Genomic DNA, 20,874 nt, shown 5'->3' on the forward strand with positions numbered 1-20,874 from the left:
CTCATCAAATTTTAGAAATACCAGATTTTAAGTGAGAGAATAATTGAACTGAATACTAAAATAATCCCTTGTTGCAGCTCTAAAGAGATTCCCTCTCTCTGTATGGCTATATATATCTTTAACCCTCCCTTGGTCTCAGTGTGATGATCAGGAGGAGCGCGGCAGATATCACGGTCGGACAGCGTGTAAACATGGGGCTGTCCCGTGAGACCACCCAAAACCACACACACAAAGAAAACTGTCCTTGAACTGTCCACACACGGGGTCAGTGCGACCCCGCTGGAACCGCACACAGGGTAAGAAGCTTGTGGAGGCTTTTAACATCACATCCTAAAAGCAAGTTGTGAAAAGTATTGAGAGGGGGATGCTAATAAGTGTGACATCAGTGATTTTTGTTGGGGTTTTTTCCACCTTCTGATCAAATTTTTTACTTCTCTAAAGTTCCAGCACAGTGCAGCAGTAAAAGAGAAAACCTGTGGGTGTGAAAGATAATTCAACACCATCAAGGGAAAAGAGCTTATTTCTTAAAAAAAAAAAAAAAAAAATCTCCCCCACTGCAACCAAAAGTAAATCTTTACACGGTCAATGAGGTTTCCTTTTCAGTCCCCCCCCCAAAAAAAAAGTCACAGTAGCCGTTTTCTCTGATGCAGCGTAATTACACACCCACCAAACTGAGCCACTGAAGCAAAAAATGAGCCGCAATTTCAGCGGCCTTTGGAGATATCTGGACCTTAAAACCGCACATGGAACATCTCAGACGTCTAGCTTACTTTACTAGCCTGACAATGAGGCCAGCAGTCTGCCTCCAGGGACTCCGCAGCCAGCCCCACTCACAGCTCTTTCCAAGCTCATTCAACACATCAGGTGTAATAATCTGCAGAAGGGGCTGCGGCGGAGGCAGGGGACAGATAAAACTGATTAATGAATTTTTCCATTTACGGCTGTCTGCAGAAGAACCAGGACAAGCGGAGGGGTGGCGGTGAGAGGGGGGAGGAGGGAGGATTTTCTAGCCTCCAGCGAAAGCAGCTCGCAGTCTTGCAGGAACCGAAGCGAGACTGTTTATTTTTCTTTGGCTCTCAATCAGAGAATTTATTGGTTTAAATCTGATGCAATAAAGCTGGTTACTAAACAAAGACAGAGTCGGGATTTCTTTTTTTTTTCTTCACTTAAAAGAACAAAAAATAAATAAATTGAGAAAGTGTGCAAAACTTTTGTTCTCTGAGTTCAACAAGTTGAACTCTGAGTTTAGTTAAAGACTGGATTTCTGCAGGGTTTAATTTTCCTGTGTTTGTGCAGGCTGGGCAGGATTTATAAACACAGCAGACAACAACAGACAAAGCAAAGTTTCAAATTTTATTTCTTAGAAAAACAGTCAACGTAACGTTATGTCAGCAGTAAATTTCTGATGGATCATATGGCAAGTATGCATGATTATACAGTAGCTCAGGTAGTCAGGGAACCATTAAAAAAAAAAAAGGTCAACCATGAGAGTGAAACTTCTAAATGGTGCATTCCTGTTGAGGAGCAGAAACAGTCACTTCTGAAATGTTGAATTCACAGAAATGAAAAGATTTCCAACTAAAACGAGTCCTGCTGCTGGACAGTCCTGAGTTTCTGAGATCAGTTGTTTAGCAGACACCGACCTAGTCTGCAGCGGCGAAACCGCCTGGCTTCAAACGAACGAGTCCCAGAACTCGTTGCTCTGCTCCTCTTGAGTGAGCGAGGCAGAGAAAAGTCCCGGCTGGTTTTTTCTGATCAGAATTTGAGGCTGAACCCGGGCCCAACAGCAGACACTCCGAGGTTGCTGGTCGTCAGGTGGAAACCAGTGTCTTTCAGGTCGTCGTCACCCTGGTGTTAAAAAGGAAACAAATGCATCCGTTTTACACTTCTGTGTTTGTTGTGTGCAACCTCTTAAAAAATCACTCATACACGTTTATGTTTTCTCCACATTTTGTCACGTTTCAACCACATTGGACTTTAGGTGATAGATTCAAAGTATTACATTATTGTCAAGTGGAAGGAATAGAAATGTTTTACAAATAAAATTTGGAGAAGTGCGCCATCTGTGTGTTTTCACTCAGGCTCAAAATCGGTGTCAAAACCACATTTTCGAGGTTTTGGTCTAGTTATGGACTCTACATTTTTACTCGATCGTATTGTGGTCTTGGGATGGAGCATTCGAGGTCAAGAGATTTTCCTTTTTTTGTTTAATGACAAGAATAAAGCCACAATGGTAGCAGAATAAAGGCACAAAATACCAGAAGAAAGTCGTAAATTTAGTAAAACTACAAATATATTTGGTCATTCTGAACCAGTACAGCACACTTAAATACAGCAATAGCTTCACAAAATCAGGTCAAACATGTAAAAACAACTCAACTTTAATTTGTTCAGAAACTGAAACTGACTGAAACAATAGGACAAACAATAGAATTAGAACTTCTTAATGTAATATAATTATCCTGCCTAATCAGCACAATGATTTCCTTATGTGGGGAAAAATGGTGACTGCATGATATTTTCCTGAGTTGGTCAATTGCAAAAAATCCAAATAAATACTTTAAAATTGGTATTTGTATCTGGAAAGCAAATTGAATACTTTTGCAAGTGTTTAGCACATTTTTCAAGGCACTTTTATTGTTAATCCAAAGAAGCGGGCAAGAGGACGCTAATTATTAACACAGTTATCAATCATTCCGGGTTCGGCGGCTTCGTGGATTTGGGCGTTTCTCAAGAATAAAACTGAAATAACAACCAACAGCTTTCTGGCACGCTCCGTTTCGTACGGGAAGGTGGAAAATATTGAAACTGCTGCTGAAAAGTTTCAATAATATCCTTATGGGCGAGCGGGACCGCTGCAGAAAACATTAGAAACTTCAGGGAGCACATCTTGGAAAACACAAGGAGGAAATAGTCGGACACAAAGCAGAAGCTCGAGGGTCTGTAATCTATTTAACACAGGCAGCAGTAAGAAAGCCTGGTAGCTGTGTGTCATGGAGAAAGTGGAGCCTAATGTCATTACCAGTTGACTGTAGCCCAGGCCTCCCTCGGGCGGACGAGGGCTGGTGCCTCTCTTCACCCTATGCTGCTCGCTCTTGGCTGGCCAGGTGGGGAACATGGAGGGGTCGATCGGGAGAGGCGTCTCCCTGAAGTACTCGTGCTTCAAGGCCTCGTCGGCTGAGATCCTCTTACTGGGGCAGTAGGTGAGGAATCTGGAAAACCGACAATCACTTATTATTTATTCACTGATCTGTAAAATGCAAAAAGTGCCTAGTTTGGACTGCGATGTGAAACGGAGCAATTATTTGGATTTCTCCAGTGCCTGACTTGTGCGTAGCTGCCCTTGCCTCTGATTCTTTCATCACAGTTTTGGGGTTTAGCTCATTCAGAGCCGTCTCTCTCCATTTGGAAAACAGATCAGGGCTTTTTAGGCAGGATGAAATATAAAGGAATTGTCTTTATGTGCAATAGCCAAAAAAATATATATATAAAAAATGGTGGCGAGAAACGGCCAGCGGATGTTGCAAGAGATGGTGACACTGACCAAACTCAGTTTCTTTTTCTAACACGCTACCAAAAGGCTGATCCCAATACCAGCCAGCCATTTATGTGTTAAAAAGAAGTGACATTGATCCAAGAGTGATGCTTTTACCTAGAATTCACTGTTTTGGAAAGCCAATGCTTTCAATCAACCAGCGACTGATTCTTATCATTTCTCTTCTTTTTCTGTACCTCACTGATTCATCTCTAAATGTAGTTCCTGTTCTCTTTCGTTTCAGTCCTTTAAAAGTTTTTGTTTACCTCTGGCATTCAGTTGAGACAGTTAATACAAAGTGTGATGGACAAATAAAAACCCATAGAAACGTCTCCGTTATTGTTGTGGTTACGAGCTAACAGAGCCAGAGTGGGCTAGCTCAGTTTCTAATAATCTCCAGGTATCCAGACAACACCTACAATACACCGTAAACAGAGTTGTTGTTGTTTTTTTTTTTTAAGAGAATCAAAAAACTGTGTAGGTGGAGAAGAAAATGTGGTGAAAAATCTTGATTTTGCAAAAGCATCCGCGTTTGGACGTGCTGTCAGACTGAGGATTCTCAACATCTAGTCTTGGAAGTCAAAAAAGTGAAATGTCCCGACTTAGTGTCTCGATGACAGCATTTCTTATTGATCCCATTAGGGTCACAGAGTGCATTTAACTCCTAAACTTCATCATCACGGCTGAAATACGGCTGCCAGTAGAGTCATGGCAAAGCCGCGTCAACATGTCTGCAGTGTGTAATTATTAAAAGAAAAATCGCTACTTTTAATGTCTTTAAGTAGCTCTTTTCAGGACCCGGTAATTGCAGAGATTTGTTTAATACCGCCAATTTGATTACACATAAATGGTTTAAAAACTTAAATACTTGGCTGAATACAATGGGTTTACTCAGCTGAATCAGGCTCAGGCACAGCTGAAGGAAAACACTTCAAATGGCTTTCAACTCACAGCACTTTGTTTTTCATCACCTGCCAGATGCTACGCATCTAAAGCCAGATGTTTGATCAAACCCATGACCCATCATCACTGTGGTTTGGTGCAAAAATTGCCATTCAAGTTCTCCTTTTTTTTTTTTTTTCTTTATTACAGACTTAGTTTCTGGACGTTTGAACGCAAAATACTTACCTGGTTGGATTTAATTTTTGGTATGTTCCACAATTTATTAGACAACAATTCTGATTCATGTTGTAAAGGAATATTTTGCTGCTTTGATTGACTGAAGCCAGGTGTTTCTTTATTCACTGGAACGCCGTAATCACTCCCTGACTTTACCATTTTACATGCCAACAACTTCACTGAATAAAGTGACAAGTGTATTTTTTGTGTTTGCATTTTTACAGTTTCAAATTTCCTATCAACCTTAAACATTTAACTCAAAAATACACTTGACAGCTGTCTGTGTGCCCCTATCCCCTGGCCAAGTAAGTTTTCTGAAGGAAACCCTGAGCCGTCTCTCCTAGGAGAGGAAAGGAGACAGTGGCTGATTTTCAGACCTTTGTGGAGGCAAATAAGATCAGTGGTCAATCACAGATCTCCCAAAATTAGGGCTGTTGTAAACAATTAATCGAGGAATCTCTCTGTCTCTTTCTCTGTCTCTCAAACTGTGACGTGATTCCGACACCACAAAAGCTATTGTACTCCAACCATCGCGCCGCAAAATTCAACAATCCTTAAGCCTGACAAACTCAACCCAACCCAAACCCTGACAACACACCGCGCAATTCAACACCATGCTTCTAGCACTTCACAACAACTCAAAGGCGGAAATAAGAGCGCTGCGCAACACAAATAACGATCCGGGACAAACACGGTGCGCATAATAAAACATAATTTAACAAAGCTTCGAGGCAAATTAATTTTCCTCGAGGAATCTTAATAATTGAGGTATTCCAATTATTCCGGGAATCGTTTCAGCCCTACCCAAAATTAAGGAAATCAGTAGTACGGCCCTTGTAAAAACATATACTAATGCTGCAAAGGATGCTGGTTAGGCAGAGAGATCGCTGTCCCAATGCATGCAGCATCATATACAACACAGTCTTGTTTTCCACAGAAAGGAATGAAAATAAAGAATTTAAACTTTGCATCAGCAGACGATGAAGCTCAGTTAATTTAGATAAGATGATGGAAAAATCTTGATTCCCCAGGAAGTTGAACAGGTTTAGAAAGTACTTCTGGTGCTGAGGCCCCTCTGAAGTCCGACAGCAAATACAGCAATATTCAAACACATTCCCACACATGGATGTGTGATATTCCAAACAGGAATCTAAACCTACAGACTCCCACACTACTCTGCCCTCATGCTTTTTACGCCGAACGCCTCTCCATGTTGACCTTCCACGGTTTGAACAAGTACCAGGGTAAGAAGGCTTTCCGACAGATGGAGAGTTTGGGCAGCGCTGGCCAGACTTTCACTGGACTGTGATTCCTCAAGCAGCACAGTGGAGTTGTTAGTGTCATGAGTGTAGACAAAAGACTCAGCGGGTCAGGAAAAATCTGAGTAAAAAGACTCTCGCCCTGCAGCTGGTGAGCAAAATATTTGGAACATGCGAGAGAAAACGACGAGGTCATTACTGCGATATGAAAATGATTTTCGTAAGAATGGTGCCGTCCAAACATTTCGGATCATGAATTGGAACGTGTGCTTGGATCTGACTCTCATCGAGGCGTATTGATGAAGGACCGACACGCCACTGTTGTCATGTTTCGTATCAGCTCGCCAAGAACGCTCCGCCCCGAAGGGAAAAAATGTACAGCAGGAGGCGCTCAGCACATTTTAAACATGTCTCGCTCATTTATAGAAATTTTTACTGTATGCTTGTTACTGACTAATGAAGCATGCTCTCTGTTCATGAAATATTCAGTACTGGCTACCGGTTCATTTAAGGTTCTTTTCTTTTCATTTTTTGTAATTCAGCTGATAATTTTTCCATAAAATATTTTTTTTAGTCTCCTGCAATATCACCAAATGTTCCAAACAATGTGACAAATAAAACTTTTTAAAATGCAGCATTAATCACACTGACTGCTGATCTGTGTTTGTGTGAGATGCAGCTCTTACTGTGCCATCCAAATACATTGCCACCACTGCATTAAAATCCCTGAAATAAATTCAGGGTTTTTTTTGTTGTGTTTTCTTATCCCAGTGAAGAATTTGCTGACGTTTTCCCAACATTCAGCTGCTGAGATTTCTTTTAAAAGACTAACTTGGATGCTCTCCATTCTTGCTTGACACAGTTCCAGTTGCTGCAAACTGCTGACTCTCATCCCATCCACTGCACACTCAGCTGTGAACCGCTCAGATGCATTCAAAAGATCAAGGCCTCCTGAAGCTGACAGAATCATATCATCCGCAAAAAGCAAAGAAGAGTCCCTGAGTTTCCCCAAACCAAAGCACCTTCTTTGCATGACTAAACCCTGAGATCCTGACGACGAAATGCAGCAAACAAGATCAAAGACAGGGGATGGAGATAAAACGTTTTACATTTTCTTCATTTGTTTTTGATAGTTATGCTATAAAAAATAAAATATTTTGTGTGTTAATGAAAAATGGAATGTGTGAAATTGTGAAAAATATCATTACTACAACTACCAACGTTACCAGTTATTGTGATATAGCATTTTCACACCAGTGCACAAGTATTATGTGGCAGGAGTGGCAAATAAGTGTTCATTGTTAAAAGTGGCTAAAATAATTTTTTGAGATAATCAGACAGCTTGCACAAGTTTTATGCACATATTCAATAACGGGATGCACAATATCAGTTATCAGCAATAAGGGCGATATCAATATTCAATATCGGTCCAAATGTTCATATCGGTGCATCCCTAATTCAATTTTAACATCTTCAGCCAAAATACATTTGTTTAAAGCCGCAAAAGCAACGTGACTCTTTGAAACATAAAATCTTGTTTTTGCAATTTGGACTATAGAAATTTTATTTGGATTTAAAAAAAAACATTTATTTACATTTCATACATTTTTTAATAGGAATTTCAAGCATTTTTTTTTGGCAAACCAGTAATATTTAAAAAGTCTGACCTGCTGATTCAGATTTTGGTCAGTATGGATTTTTTTTTTGTCTAAAAAGTAGCTAAATTTTAAGTCAGTCGCTAAGCTGGCAATAGTCGGGTGACTATTGGTAACCAAACATGTTCAGACATGCACAGGTCTGTCAACCAGCTCTCTCTCACCGCAGAGCAACAGGGAACTGCAGCTTATTTCCAGACCTTTGTTAAGCTAGATAAGATCGGTTTCTCATGCCGGTATCGGCCGATCGTTGTTCTTATAAAATTAAAGAAATTGGGGTCAGTTTATTGGAGCACGTCTAATTAAAAACCACAGTGGAGGGTCACAAGTTGCAACAAACTAGAGGTAAAATTGGGATCTGGACTTCATCGTAAAAAGTCATACTATGTAATTTTTGGCATATTGTCCAGATCATATTTCCACCCAGAAAACAATGAAATTGTAGATTACTATAAACTTTCTATTCTCCTCGATCAATTTCAAAAAATCAAAATAAAAAACCCCGCTGTATTTTACAGGAAACAATGACAAGTGATTAAGAACAAAAACAATTATTTCTAAATGTGGGAGTTTTCCCCCATCGAGTAAATTTAAAAAGTTAAATTAAAGGATGGATCTTGTGTCATTAAAAAGTGTGAAGCTGTGTTACTTTAAAGAAAAAAAAATGTATATTTTTAAGACTTTTTACACGTCTTTCTCAGAAGTGCCAATAGATATCTATGAACTCCAGAAAAAGTCTTACTTGTTCATGAGGTCGAAGCCTTGGTCTGACAGCAGCGCTCCAAAGCGCTTTCTCAGGTTGTTGTAGGGATACTCTGTGAAGCTCATCTTCTTCACAGCAGGCAGCTCGCTATAGCCAGGCCAGATCTTCTCACTGGGTGATCCCAAATCCTGCAGACAACACAAACACAAACACACCCGTCAACTGCTACACTTGCATGAGATTGATGTCGTTAGTTAGAGACCAATTTCCCTCCTGGGAGAAATGGAGCATGCATTTTTAATTTGTTAGTCGTAAAATAGGAGGCATTAATACAAGCATGCATGGCTATATTGCTTTACAGTATGTGAATCGCTAAAATGTGGGAAGCTTTTTGGTCTAGTCAGCTGTCTGCCAACAGCTCCCCCCTGAGAAAAACTGTTGAACTACGTCCTTAATCTTCTTAACACTACATTAAATTCATAGGCAGTAAACAAGGTCATTTTGCTCTTCGCAGCTACAATTTAGCTTAAATTTGAAGGGCAAATGATGGCATTCACCTTGTAAATCTTGTTAATTTGGTCAATTTCAGATTTTCCAGGGAAAAGAGGTTTCTGGGTAAGGAGCTCGCCAAATATGCAGCCCACTGACCACATGTCCACAGCTGTAGAGTACTCCTGCGGAGAGAAGAACAAACACGGCGGTAATCCACAGAAACATCAAGCAGACGGACTTGCCTGGCAAAATTCTGTTTGAGTTCATCCCCTCCCCGCCCCCCCGCAAGAAAAAGAGAGAGTGAGTGTGGATGTTCTCCAATAGCTTTCTGGGCCTCTGCCGTCTGGCTGAAACGAAGCCTGTGCTCTACAACTCCTGCAACAACTTGCGGTATTTGGTGACTTACAAGCCAAATGCTTCACAGATGTTGTCTTTTCATGGAAATATATCTCTGAGACCAACGGTCCAGATGATGCAATCAGTTTGAAAAAAAAAAAAAAAAAGTTCATCACCTTTGTGTCTGGAACGTCAGCTGCTGCTTAGGTATTTCATCTGACAACCCCTTTGTGGTTTGCAGAACTTGAGATCTCACCTTGGCTCCAAGCAGCAGCTCCGGAGATCGGTACCACAGAGTCACCACAACAGGGGTGTACTGCTTCAGGGGCGAGCCGTACTCCCGCGCCAAACCGAAGTCCCCAATCTAGAGAACAGGACCAAAACAAGGGAAACTGTAAGACCTCAGGGTTTTTGTTGGCGAAGGGGTTCATGTCTTCGGAAGATTTCCCCAAACACGTCTATATCAAGTTTCTCTAATCAAATACTAACCAGTAGTTTTGTATAATATCAAGCTGGGTAGAAATCTAAAGCTGACAGGTGTCTACGCAATTTTTTTTTCCAACTTGGAGATTCAGAAACATTTGCATTTGGATTTTTTTTTTTCAACTATATTTTCCCAATGGAACTTCTTTTCCTGGAATGTTTTAATTTACCCTGGCTGTTTCTCATGCGATTTTCCACTGAGGGTTACAAAACAGAGACATTTGTGTATATTATGTCCGCAGATGCTAGGCTGCAGCAATGTTGACGAATGTCAAGGTCAAGCTACGAATGTGTGGGGGACAGACTCCTGAGATGAAAATAAAACATAAAACGCTCAGCAATAAAACTATAAATGATGACTAGGTGATTAATTAATGCAGAGTCACATCAAAGTCTACAGAAAGATCAACTGCAAAAACTTCAAAGGGACTTTGACACTTTTTAAGCAAGAAGAAAGAAGTGGTAGAGTTGGGATTCTTTCAAAGCGGCTGCACTCTGAATCTGGGAATGCAGCACTTTTTTCACTTCCGATACCAAATCCAATATCTGAGGTTCAGGTTCAGCCAATACCGATCCAACACAGAAAAGATAGTACTGAATTGACTTAAAACATTTCTTATGAATATAAAAAATTGGAAGGGGAGTTGGGGGGAGCGGTTTGCATCAGCCACTGTTCACATTCAGATCCCAGTTGATGGCAGGAGGTAGAGGGGGCAGCCCCATTCAAGATGCCACCCTGGGCAGTTGCCCATGTTGCACATACCAGAAACCGCCACTGCACCTCAGTGATTGTCAATATGATGGTCCCCAAGCAAGCAAACCAGCATCGGTGCATTTTAGGTGCAGATATGTTTGTTGTATTGTTGCGGCTCCACAAGTTCGGTGGTTCATCTCGGTCATTCAGTTTGAGTTTTAGGTTAAGCTACGCTCTGTGGTTGGAGACCAGGAGTCCATTATGTAGCTGAGGTAATGGCCACACAGTGACGACTAGAGACAGCGCTGCTCCATCTCCATTCATTTCTATTAAGTTTGCGCGTTGAGTTGCTTGCACTCATCCCAAAAAGCGAACAGTATAATTTCTTCATGTGAAATTTCTAGCTCATACATGTAGACACGCGGGTGAGCATCACTACACAAGAAAATTGAAAATTGTTCAACTTTTGTCGTCATTTCGCTATAGTGTCCCGCGTACTGGGTTCAGCTTGAGCAGAGGAAAACTGAGGCTTTTAACTCCCCGGGTGTTGAGCCGTTACCATGGAAACAAGAGAGGAGGAGTAACTCGAGGCACCGGAGTGAAGCTTTCTGTCACCCGGTCTCTTTGACAGAAAGAGAGAGAGCCGCACAAGCAGGCATAATTATCGCCCACATTTTCTTATCGAGCTCATTTTAATTTATTGTGCCATTAATTGATTTGTTGTTTATCGTGACAGGCCTTATTTTAAGTATAATTACTTAACTTATTTGAAGTTACTTAGGGGCTTTTAACAAACTTGATTCTCGAGTTGGGGGGAGAATCAAGCCATATAAAACATATTTATGTTTGTCACAATCGCCTTCTCTACCTTTTACTCTACACACAGGTCATTACATCACACGTACACGCACGCACGCACACAAACGCACTTTAGCTTACAGTTTCTGGGTCAGCTTACCTTAAGGATTCCCTTGTGGCTCAGCAGCAGATTAGACGTCTTCAGATCCCGATGAAGAATCCAGTTGTCATGGAGATGTCGGACTCCTCGAAGGAGCTGAAGCATTAGAGTCTTTATTTCTCCTAAAAGAAAAAGCCTTGCATGAGCTTCTAATAACTGCCTGCTAGTTAATCACCTTTATACGTCATAAAAATGTCAGACTGAATTTTTCACTACTTTTATAAGAAGAAGAAAAAAATAAATAAATTATGCCACAATACCAGGCAAGAAAGGCTGCTTCATGGTTTCCATCAGACTCTTCAGGTCATGCTCTACATAGTTCATTACGATATAGATCTTGTCCATATTGCTTCCAACAACAATTTCCTGACAATGCAAAAAAGAAACAGGTCAATCTAGAAAAAAAAAAACAAACAGCAAATGTTATTCACCCAAAAATATTGTCAAGTTGTCTCACCCTGACTGTGACGATATTTGGATGTTGGGCTTTCAGAATCGTGTTAATCTCTCTTAAAGACGTGATGGGAAAACCTTCCTTCTCCTTCTCCATCTTCAACCTTTTTAAGGCAACAATCTCATCTGCAAATATAACATGGCATTTGTCTAGAAAAAGCACATTAAAAAAACTCCACAAAATCAAAACATAAACAGGAGTCTATGTACATACCAGTCTTCTTGTCCTTGGCTCTGTACACCACTCCGTAGGTTCCCTCCTCTATCCGGTTCAGACACTGAAACTCTTCAACGCTGCGGCAACCCTAAAAAAAAAAAATCATTCCGAATAATCAAACTTTTAAATGTCATTAGAGGTTTATTCAATTAAGGTAAGGATGCTTTTTTTTCTCTAAAGCATCACCTTGTGGTTAGTAGAGTGACTGAAGGGAGACTAAACAGTCTGTCATCATGACACAATCATTTCTTCTGATAAAAGGCTAAATTTAAGTACTTATTAAATCTGTTTGACTAAAGAGCTAAGACTTTTATTGACAGAATTTCTTTAACTCACAAAACCAAAACCTATGTGAACATAATCGAGAGGCTGTTGGGAGGGAAACGATGTAAAATGACACTGAAACAAAATATATTTCGTTACTCCACTAATGCCAGAAAAAACACAATTTCACAATTGTAGTGGTTCCATTTAATCAAAATCACAAATGTTTTTAAATATATATCACAAATATTTTTCAGCCATTTAAAACAACCTTCAATATGCACTTTAAAAAGTGGGCTATTATTGTTACAGGCTAATTTTCTAACTAGTAACTAGTGCAGATGTCAATATCTGATAGTAATACTGCAGTTATGGCTGTATTTACCAGTATTTTATTTGATAAATATTTTTATTTGATTAATTGTTGGAATAATCAATAGAATGCTCGATTACTAAAATAATTGTTTACAACAGTCCTAATCCTGATACACTGGTGGAGCTGTTTTCAGTCAGTTGCCATGGCAATGAGTGTGTGTGTGTGTGTGTGTGTGTGTGTGTGTGTGTGCATGTGAGTGTGTAGTGTAGCCGACACACAGAGTTAGAAAAAAGAAGAACACAAGCGGTTTTGAGTTATTCTTCAACGATTTTTCCATTTGTTGTGGTGCATTGCACTAAATTAATAACACCTACATCTAAAGGTTTTATTTAGTGAAGAGAATTGTTCTACCAAGGCATAGAGATTATGGATAGCATGTAAAAGAATCGTCTTTTTGCCCCTCACCGTTGTGCACAGGCTCGAAATTTCCAAATGTAAACAACATGCAACGTGTCTGTATTGGAACGCTGACCTGCAAAGCCGGCAGATATTTGGGAAGCTCCTTCTTCAGCTCCACAGGTGAAACTGGAGGGGACTCTGGAATGTAGTTCTCCTCGGGGGTGGGCGAACGGGAGTGAGTTTGGGACTGAGGGGTGGGGTCAGCCTCTCTACCTTCCTCTTCGTCGTCCTCCTCCTCTTCGTCGTCCTCCTCCTCCTCGCCGGTCTCCTCAGAGTCGTGGTCAAAACGGGATTCTGGAACTGCAACAGCAAGAGTGAAGTCAGTTAAAATTATTTGATTAAGTTTGTTTGAAGAGGGACATGAATTCAGAAACTACATGATCAATGTTGTGATTCTGTAGCTGAATTTGTTTTTGTTTTTTTTTATGGCAGATGCTATTAAAGTTCAATCTAACAAAGTTGATTTTAATACTGACTGTATTAAAATCAACAATATAATAAATCATTAAAACTGTTATTTCTGTTCTGTACAACAAGCAAAAGAATATCACTTTGTGTATGTATTCTTCTTTTTCTTTTTGGTTTCAAAATTTAAATGTAATATTTAAATTTCATGGCACACGTTCAAACATTGATCTTACATATCAAGCATACTGAGGCATTTTAAAATGATTGGACCAACGATCAGTTATAAAACTCAAACTCCTAATCTCTGTTGTTAAAGTGCTAATAATAAGCTTGAGTTTGAGCAAAGCATGCCGCTAATCTTTATCAATTATCTTCTATTTTTGCTGCACAGCTTGCAAAAAGGTAGCATAGGCTATGAAGATTATTATTCTGCTGATAAAGTTAATTGTTTTTCAAGAGATTTAGGACTAAAAATATTGAGTCTCGCAGAAAGGAGCTAAAAAACAAATCATGACATTTTATGACGCAAGAAACGCGCTAAATTTACAAACTTCTTTAAGGTTTGTCTGCACAAGATTAACTGCAACCACATTGAGAAGTCAAATATGAACACGATGAACAAAAAATAAATAAAATTCAGATAAATCTTTAGGGACAAATTATAAACCAATAAGAGTGATGGCTGTACAGATATCTGGCAGAAACTGAACAGTTGGGACAAAGTGTTTCAAAAAAATACACAGGAGAGATCCAGAACCTCACTGGTGAGTAAATTCAGCAGAAAACTGAAGAAACGTTGAGTTTTATTTTACGGCATCTCAAGCATTTTAATGAAGTATAAGACTGCATTAGAAATGTCGTCTCTTAATCAATTACAAAGAAATGGACTTAAAAGCTAGAAGCACCTGAAAAGGAACATTTAAGGAGCTGTCAGTTGAAGATGACCAGCATTTGAGAAATAAGAAAAAAAAATTTTTAATTCACTATAAATCATGTTAATTTCACAAAAACAACAGTGTCCGGCAGCTCATGAATCCGGGCTTCACCAACCTGCAGGTATGTGCTTTCCATTTTCCCTCTCTTCCTCAACGTCTTCATCTGACTGCTCTTCCTCACTCACATCCTCTAAATGGGGAAAAAGCCATGTTTTTATTATTATTAGGTTTGAGCGACATTTAGAAACAGAAGAGCAACACATTTTACCTGCACTCTGCTCAGACCGTCCCGACGCTGAAACAGACTCTCCTTCGTCTTCCTCCTCTTCCTCCCCCTCACTCTGGCTGCTGGACTGATCCTCTCCTTCCTCTTCATCCTCCTCCTCAGAACCTGATCCTGATGCTAAGCAAGACAGAGAGAATTTGACTGAGGAGAAAGAAAATCAATGAAGCTGGGAAGGTAAAAATAATCAACGTATAGTGTAGAAAGAGGCACAATGCAGCTAATCTCAATTTCTACAACTGTAAAAGGGATAAAAATTGAATTTCCTTCAAAGGTATTTGGGTTGCAACACTAGTCAACATGAGTTTAAATCTATATGGTCATTGTTAAGTGCAGCTCTGCGTTACCAATGGAGGATTCTGCCGTGCTGGTCTTCCTTTCAACATCACTAATGTCTTGGAGGTCTGCAAGCAGGTCTTGAACATCTGGCCTCTCCTCTTTAGATGCTAAATAAATTTAAAAAGAAATTACTATAACAACAGCTGACAAAGAAATGATCTGAAGGACGACGCAGGTTTTACGTTAAATCCCCACCTGGAATTTTCCGTGGCTCGCTGTGCTCAGACCGGTCCCGGGAACCGCGAGTCGGACTGCGACTGCGGTGAGCTTGTTTTGACTTGTCGTCGTACTCGTCGGGTAGCATGCGATGGTGAGACGGTACTGTGAATGAGAGCGAATGAGAGGGAATAAAAGAGAGCTTTATGAATTTACAAGGTTGTATAATGACATCCTTTGAAAGTGATAAGTCCTTTCTGTTGATAGAGATGCACAAATAAACTGGCTGTGGACCTAAAGCTGAGAATTTTCAACTTGATCGGAAACTCTGTCAGTGAGCCTGTAATGTCACTTTTGGTTCCAATATAAATAACTGACTTTTCAGACCAGAAATGCATGAAATTTGATGTTCAATGCAGTCAGTCACAAGAGCAGATAAAAAGGGGAAATTGTAATCTCCTTAAGGTTGTATTGACAGGCCAAAGTTTAATCACAGATTGAAAAATCTGTCACGACACTCACTGATGACAAATGTATTTAGTGTAACTCATCGGGAGTAGAACTGTCAAATCATATCAATTTATAAGCAGTTAAAACATTGTTCAATGTAACTGTAACATTGGTAATGTATTATTTCTCTCAATATTGTGGTTTTTAGCAAAAATAAATAATTTCTGTAATTCTGACTGACATAAACAGGAGACGTTTGGTCTGATTTAACTTCAGAAGAAAACAAAAGGTGCGTGTGTCTTTTTATTTGGTATATGTACGCTTCTGATTTACTATGTATGATGTCACTCCACTGAAGACAGAATATCATTCAATAAGCAGGGAAGAACGTAAAAAATGCATCTTTTGTAAAGACTAACTTTCTCGCCGACTCCCTCTCTCTTTGTGTCGATCGTCTACCCTTCGCTCTCTCTCTTTAAATTCCCGTTGCTCTTTCTGTTGCTCGCGAATCTTCCGGTCTCGTTCGCGCTGGCGCTCCTGCTGCTCCAGACGGTCTCTGTGGTCAAAAACATCGAACAAGAAGCAGATCGTTTACACCAGCAAAAAACTTAAGAAACTCTGCCACATCATCCAAATGTTTTGTGTGTTTTTGGTTTAGATGCTTTCAGGGAATAAATGCACAACTACAGCAAAACTTAAGGATGGGCAATATGGCAACTATATTTGTCAAACAAATCCTTATTTTCATGACAATTTCAAGACATAAAAGCCCAGCTGTTAAGGTAAAGGCCTAATGGAGCACTTTGGAAGAGATTCTGATCATCTGCGTAATTTTCATACGTTGTAACAAACACAACTGATATTTAATCTGTACACTGGCATATTTACACCTTGTCTTAAATGGTTTTGCCAAATTCAAGACAATTTCTTTGAACTTAAAAGGTAAAACAACACCAATACTCAGGTAAGGTGCACTCTTACTACTTAATATCTATGTACTACCTACTACTTAATAGCCCGCATTTTGATCATTGTGTATATTTATCACAGATATTATTCAACTTAATTATAAACATTACAATTATTATTATTATTATTATTATTATTATTATAAGTAGAATTTTCACATTCTTCCTAGTTGATCACTCTCTCACCAACCCACTCATGCTTTTGGTTTATCAAAATAAAATACAATGTTTCAACCCAAACAATACTCTGAGTCTTTTTAATTAGTTGCAAACATGATATTTTAAGTTACTGTTAAGGTCTGCTGCAGTGACACTGTGTGAAATTAGATCTAAACCCTGTTGTAATTATTTTAACTGTCTAGAAGCACGTTGTTCACAAAACCTCACAAATCAACAACAAGTTCAACAGACTAACCAGACCACTGAAGAGCTAGCAAACAACCACCTAAATGTTTACTTACTTAGCATTAGCCGCTAGACACCTAGGAACAGCTGGAGGAGGGGAGTGTTCTTGGAGTTTTCTTCTGTGTGTAATGAGGACAAAATAGCTTCAATTGCATTTGGTGGACAATCAGAAACACCTGAGTCTATAGTAGCACCGTACCTGAATATGGCTTTAAAGGTAATTTTACTTTCAAACTGTTAAAACTGACTATTCGGATATCAAACGGGTACCATGGTGCACATGGAAAACCAGTAGTCATTTCATTCCTGCTGCATAAAAGTTCATTTATGAAGCTGAAGGAAGCAGACAAAACAGAAACTGATGTATCTGAGCAAAAGCAGGACAGCACCTGCAGGATCTGTGTCCTATGAGCCCACCAGATCTCTTCTCTGGTACATCCTCAACAGGTTGTAGTTGTTTAAGATGTAATATTGTCATATCGCCCACCCCAAAGTTTAACATATTGTAAAAAAGAAAATTGAATTACATTTGTATAATCCATTACATCCATAGATGATGGGGTGGTTACATTTAAAACCATATATGATTACCATGAAATCAATCGATAACTAACATTAACGCTCACCTCTCTCTGCGAGAATGAGCTCTGGCTTGTTCCCTTCGTTTCTGCCTCTCCCAGTCTCTGCGTGCTTTGTCTTCCTCCCATCGCCGCTTCCGGCGATCGCTGTCTCGCTCCTTTTCTTTGTCTTTGGCTCGTACGTGTTTACCTCCAGCTTTAATCGTAATCAACCGTAGGGGAAAAAAAAAGCAAAAGAAATGATCGAAATTTTGGTAAGACGCTCAGTCAATCACGTTTCTGTCTGCGTAATCAATCAAACGTCTCACCGCCTTCAGCAGAGTGACTGCGGTGACGTCTTTTATCCTTTCTCTTCTCCTCTTTTCTGTGATGCGTTTTGTCCTTCCTCGCAACCTGCTGCGGGGGCTTGATTGCTAGTGACTCGTCTTCCTCTCCTCTACCAGAAATATAACACAAACACTGTTTAGATTTCACTAATAACCGTTACTAACTAACACATTTGTATCATGGTATAATCTACCTATCCTCTGTAGAGTCCTCCCGTACGTACGGGGAATTACGAATTGTTATTTCCATTCTTTGATCTCGTAGTTCTCCTTCCTCCGGAGTGTCTCGCTTTGGTTCCCGATCATTCGTCTGTGGAACAACGCCCTGTGAGAACTGCGTAAAACAAGGCAACATTTATTAGTGCCTGAAATCCAAAACCTTATCAATATGAAATGACAACAGCTAATTATTAGAGCAAGCTCAAATCAGAAACAAGATATCTAAAATGCACCTACAAAAAACTCAGATAGATTTTTGGGCTTTTTTGTGTTACAATTTTTCAGAAAAATAATAAATGCTGATCTGACACAAAAAAAAGACCAATTAAAAATACCTGTGAAAATGAAATTGTAAATTAGTTTATTAACATTACCAGGAAAATTTCAAGGATAATGCTCACATTTCCATAAGCATGCATGTTTTACATGGCTACAATGTTTATGTTTTTCCTTAAAGGCACTTTACATTTTTCTGGCGCTTAACAACAGTTTTCTCTTCTAATTCTCGTCGACGTTTTTTTTCCTGCAAGATTTCGTCAAGAGTTTTTACTTTCCAGGTCTCCTTTTCGTCCCCCATCAGCATCCACAAACCACCACCTGATTCACATGACAAACACAGACGTACACAAAGATTTATCACAGCACTGGTGTTACAGATTTCTCTCACATTAGTAAACACAAGTCTGAAAACCACACGAGCGCAACTTTGTAAAAAATAAAATAAAAATAATAATAATACAGTACTGCATTTGTTTTTAAAATGATTCATGTGTGACGTTACTGCAACCAGCGTGTAGGTACACAAAACACTAATAATATACAGTGCTGTTTCATACCTAAGCAGCATATGGACTCAATACGCTGTACAATTTTAAGTCAGGTTTGTCGTTTCCACGTTACAGTGCTAGCTAACATTGCGACAGCCGTGTTGTAAGCAGGGTTATAAGCAGCTAAGTCAGTAAAATAGCTTAAAGTCTTAAACTCTATGACAAATTTGATAAGCTGGACACCACGTATAAACTCCCAAATTTCAAAGAGTAACATAGCAGCATGTTAAACTTTCAAAAGCTATTTTAAGTTTTATGTTGGACAGGAATGCTACCACGGTGCTAGCATTAGCAAACTTTAGCGTAAGCTAGCATGTGAGACCGTTGCTAAAAAAATTCTGCAGCTAAAAATATGTATTTTACAAAGAAATAAATATCACAGTTTTTATACATTTTAACTGGCATGTGTGTAGCAGTTTTGATATCTTAAAATAAAGGCGTGAATGCAGAGCTTAATTAAAATAATCGCTGAGAAAATAAAATACCCAAACACACCTGAAGATGCGCAGCGGAAGTTTAATCGTGTCACACACGTTCACACTGCTTCCGGTGTGAAACAAAACCTTCCTGTGAATTAGCACATCTAATCGAACGAAAATTTACGAAATTCAAGAAATTTTTTGTTCTATTTAAAAAGTAAACAGTGTCACTGCCCCTTATGTTGTATTATATCACGTTATACTGAAAATATAAACTGAAATACAGTTTGCATTTCCTTCTATACACTATTAATAACTAACTATTAATAATTAATAATATTAAAACCTTATGATCTGTTCATAAAACCATAAGGCAAAACATTAAAGTCTTTATCTACTTTCAATCTTTTAATTTTATGTAAAAATGACCTTTGGCTGCTGTTTTGCTTCATATCCTGTATTCCAGATAAAAAATATTTTTGTTGTTGATAAAATGAGCATATATGCAAGGTGAGCTGTTAAGAACATATTTACTGCCTTATTTTTTCTTGGTTTGCATTTCTTCATATCTGCTCAGGATGTGATAAAACCCTGAATTCATAAGGGCAAGAACTAAACTGGGTTTATCACTGGGAAAGTGTTGTATAATAAAGTTAAGAAGAAAGACAAGAACAGCTCATAGATTTATAACAGTGACCTTTGGCCAAAGTCTGACACTGAGACCGAGGCAGTGCTTTCTTTATATTTGAAAGAAGACCTTCCAGGCTTGTTGTTGTCAGCCACAAGTAAGAAAAACATTTTTTTCCTGTTTCTTAAAACTGACAGTTATTGTTTGACATTAGTTTTAAAGGTAAGACTCTATCTGAGGTTCCTTTTTTACTCATCAAAGTAATCAGCCAACCTTTCAGATATCAAACCTAATTTTAAAGCAGATTAATTTCCTTGCTACTGCAAATATTGACTTGCATGTAACATATTGTACTTCTGTCTCTAGACTGGCAGTGAACAGGGAATAATTGCACATAAACCTCTAATAATAGAAGAAGACACTTCCAATGGAGTCCAACGGGGAGAACAGCGTGCATTATGACCGCTGGAATGAGAGCAACATCAACATGAACGTAGCAGCTTCAGAGTCTACTGGAAGGAGGTGAGATGAAGATGAATCCCAAAAATCTATTTTAAATGAAGGGAAATAGTTTGTTGAGTAATCAGCTAAACTACTGGGTTCCTTAGACGGGGAGACACAACAGTGAGGAAATACTTTAACCCTGTTTTCATAATACATTTATGTAAATAGTTTCGCAATTTTTACAACCTTGGAAAGTTCTCCAGACTTTTTTAAGGGTCTTTTTCAAGTAATGCTGTTTTCTTTTTTTTAACTTGTGAAAAAAAAGTCTTTATTTTTCATTTTAAATGCAGAAAGTCTTTCATTTGTTGATCTGACATTATTATTATTGTTATTATATATATATATATATATGTATATATATATATATATATATATATTATTGTTATTAGATATATATATATATATATATATATATATATAAATATATATATATATATATATATATATATATATATATATATATAAATATATATATAAATAAAAAAA

General features: G+C 38.7%; 2 protein-coding genes across 4 annotated transcripts in view; one reads left to right on the forward strand and one right to left on the reverse strand.

Moving 5' to 3' along the window:
- Positions 1-1,339: 1,339 nt before the first annotated feature.
- cdk11b (cyclin dependent kinase 11B) lies at positions 1,340-19,405 on the reverse strand. Of its 3 annotated transcripts, XM_015033087.1 has the most exons (21): positions 19,333-19,405; positions 18,477-18,607; positions 17,986-18,125; positions 17,774-17,901; positions 17,514-17,661; positions 16,944-17,006; positions 15,934-16,070; positions 15,104-15,229; positions 14,917-15,015; positions 14,555-14,689; positions 14,402-14,476; positions 13,017-13,243; positions 11,902-11,992; positions 11,692-11,813; positions 11,495-11,600; positions 11,235-11,356; positions 9,356-9,463; positions 8,829-8,945; positions 8,311-8,459; positions 3,023-3,212; positions 1,340-1,848 (listed from the first exon to the last, which is right to left on the reverse strand). In XM_015033087.1, the coding sequence occupies exons 2-21, from the start codon at positions 18,591-18,593 to the stop codon at positions 1,756-1,758; spliced, it is 2,493 nt and encodes an 830-aa protein (XP_014888573.1). In that variant the 5' UTR covers positions 18,594-18,607; positions 19,333-19,405; the 3' UTR covers positions 1,340-1,755. The 3 variants fall into 3 exon arrangements, with proteins under 3 accessions (XP_014888573.1, XP_014888571.1, XP_014888572.1); XM_015033085.1 differs by lacking the exon at positions 19,333-19,405 and having other exon boundaries at positions 16,944-17,003; positions 18,477-18,717; XM_015033086.1 differs by lacking the exons at positions 16,944-17,006; positions 19,333-19,405 and having other exon boundaries at positions 18,477-18,716.
- An 851-nt stretch (positions 19,406-20,256) lies between these two features.
- smim1 (small integral membrane protein 1) overlaps positions 20,257-20,874 on the forward strand; it is a 6,084-nt gene continuing 5,466 nt past the window's right edge. The window contains exon 1 of the mRNA XM_015033093.1: positions 20,257-20,406. Within this exon, the coding sequence (XP_014888579.1) occupies positions 20,312-20,406 (95 nt within the window). The 5' untranslated portion in view covers positions 20,257-20,311. The remainder of the gene's footprint in view (positions 20,407-20,874) is intronic.

Source organism: Poecilia latipinna, unplaced genomic scaffold (genome assembly GCF_001443285.1).
Source record: "Poecilia latipinna isolate Pla-1442-1.1 unplaced genomic scaffold, P_latipinna-1.0 Scaffold257, whole genome shotgun sequence".
NCBI classification, from domain to species: Eukaryota; Metazoa; Chordata; class Actinopteri; order Cyprinodontiformes; family Poeciliidae; genus Poecilia; species Poecilia latipinna.

What these genes read in the sequence shown, in the direction of transcription:
- cdk11b (XM_015033087.1), bottom strand. Translation starts at nt 18,593, where the DNA reads ATGCTGATGGGGGACGAAAAGGAGACCTGGAAAGTAAAAACTCTTGAC. An exon ending in GAAGCAGCCTTTCTTGCCTG is followed by an intron (nt 11,357 to 11,494) that starts GTATTGTGGCAT and finishes TTTTTCTTTTAG; the next exon opens with GAGAAATAAAGACTCTAATG. An exon ending in GCCTGGGCTACAGTCAACTG is followed by an intron (nt 1,849 to 3,022) that starts GTAATGACATTA and finishes TTTTAACACCAG; the next exon opens with GGTGACGACGACCTGAAAGA.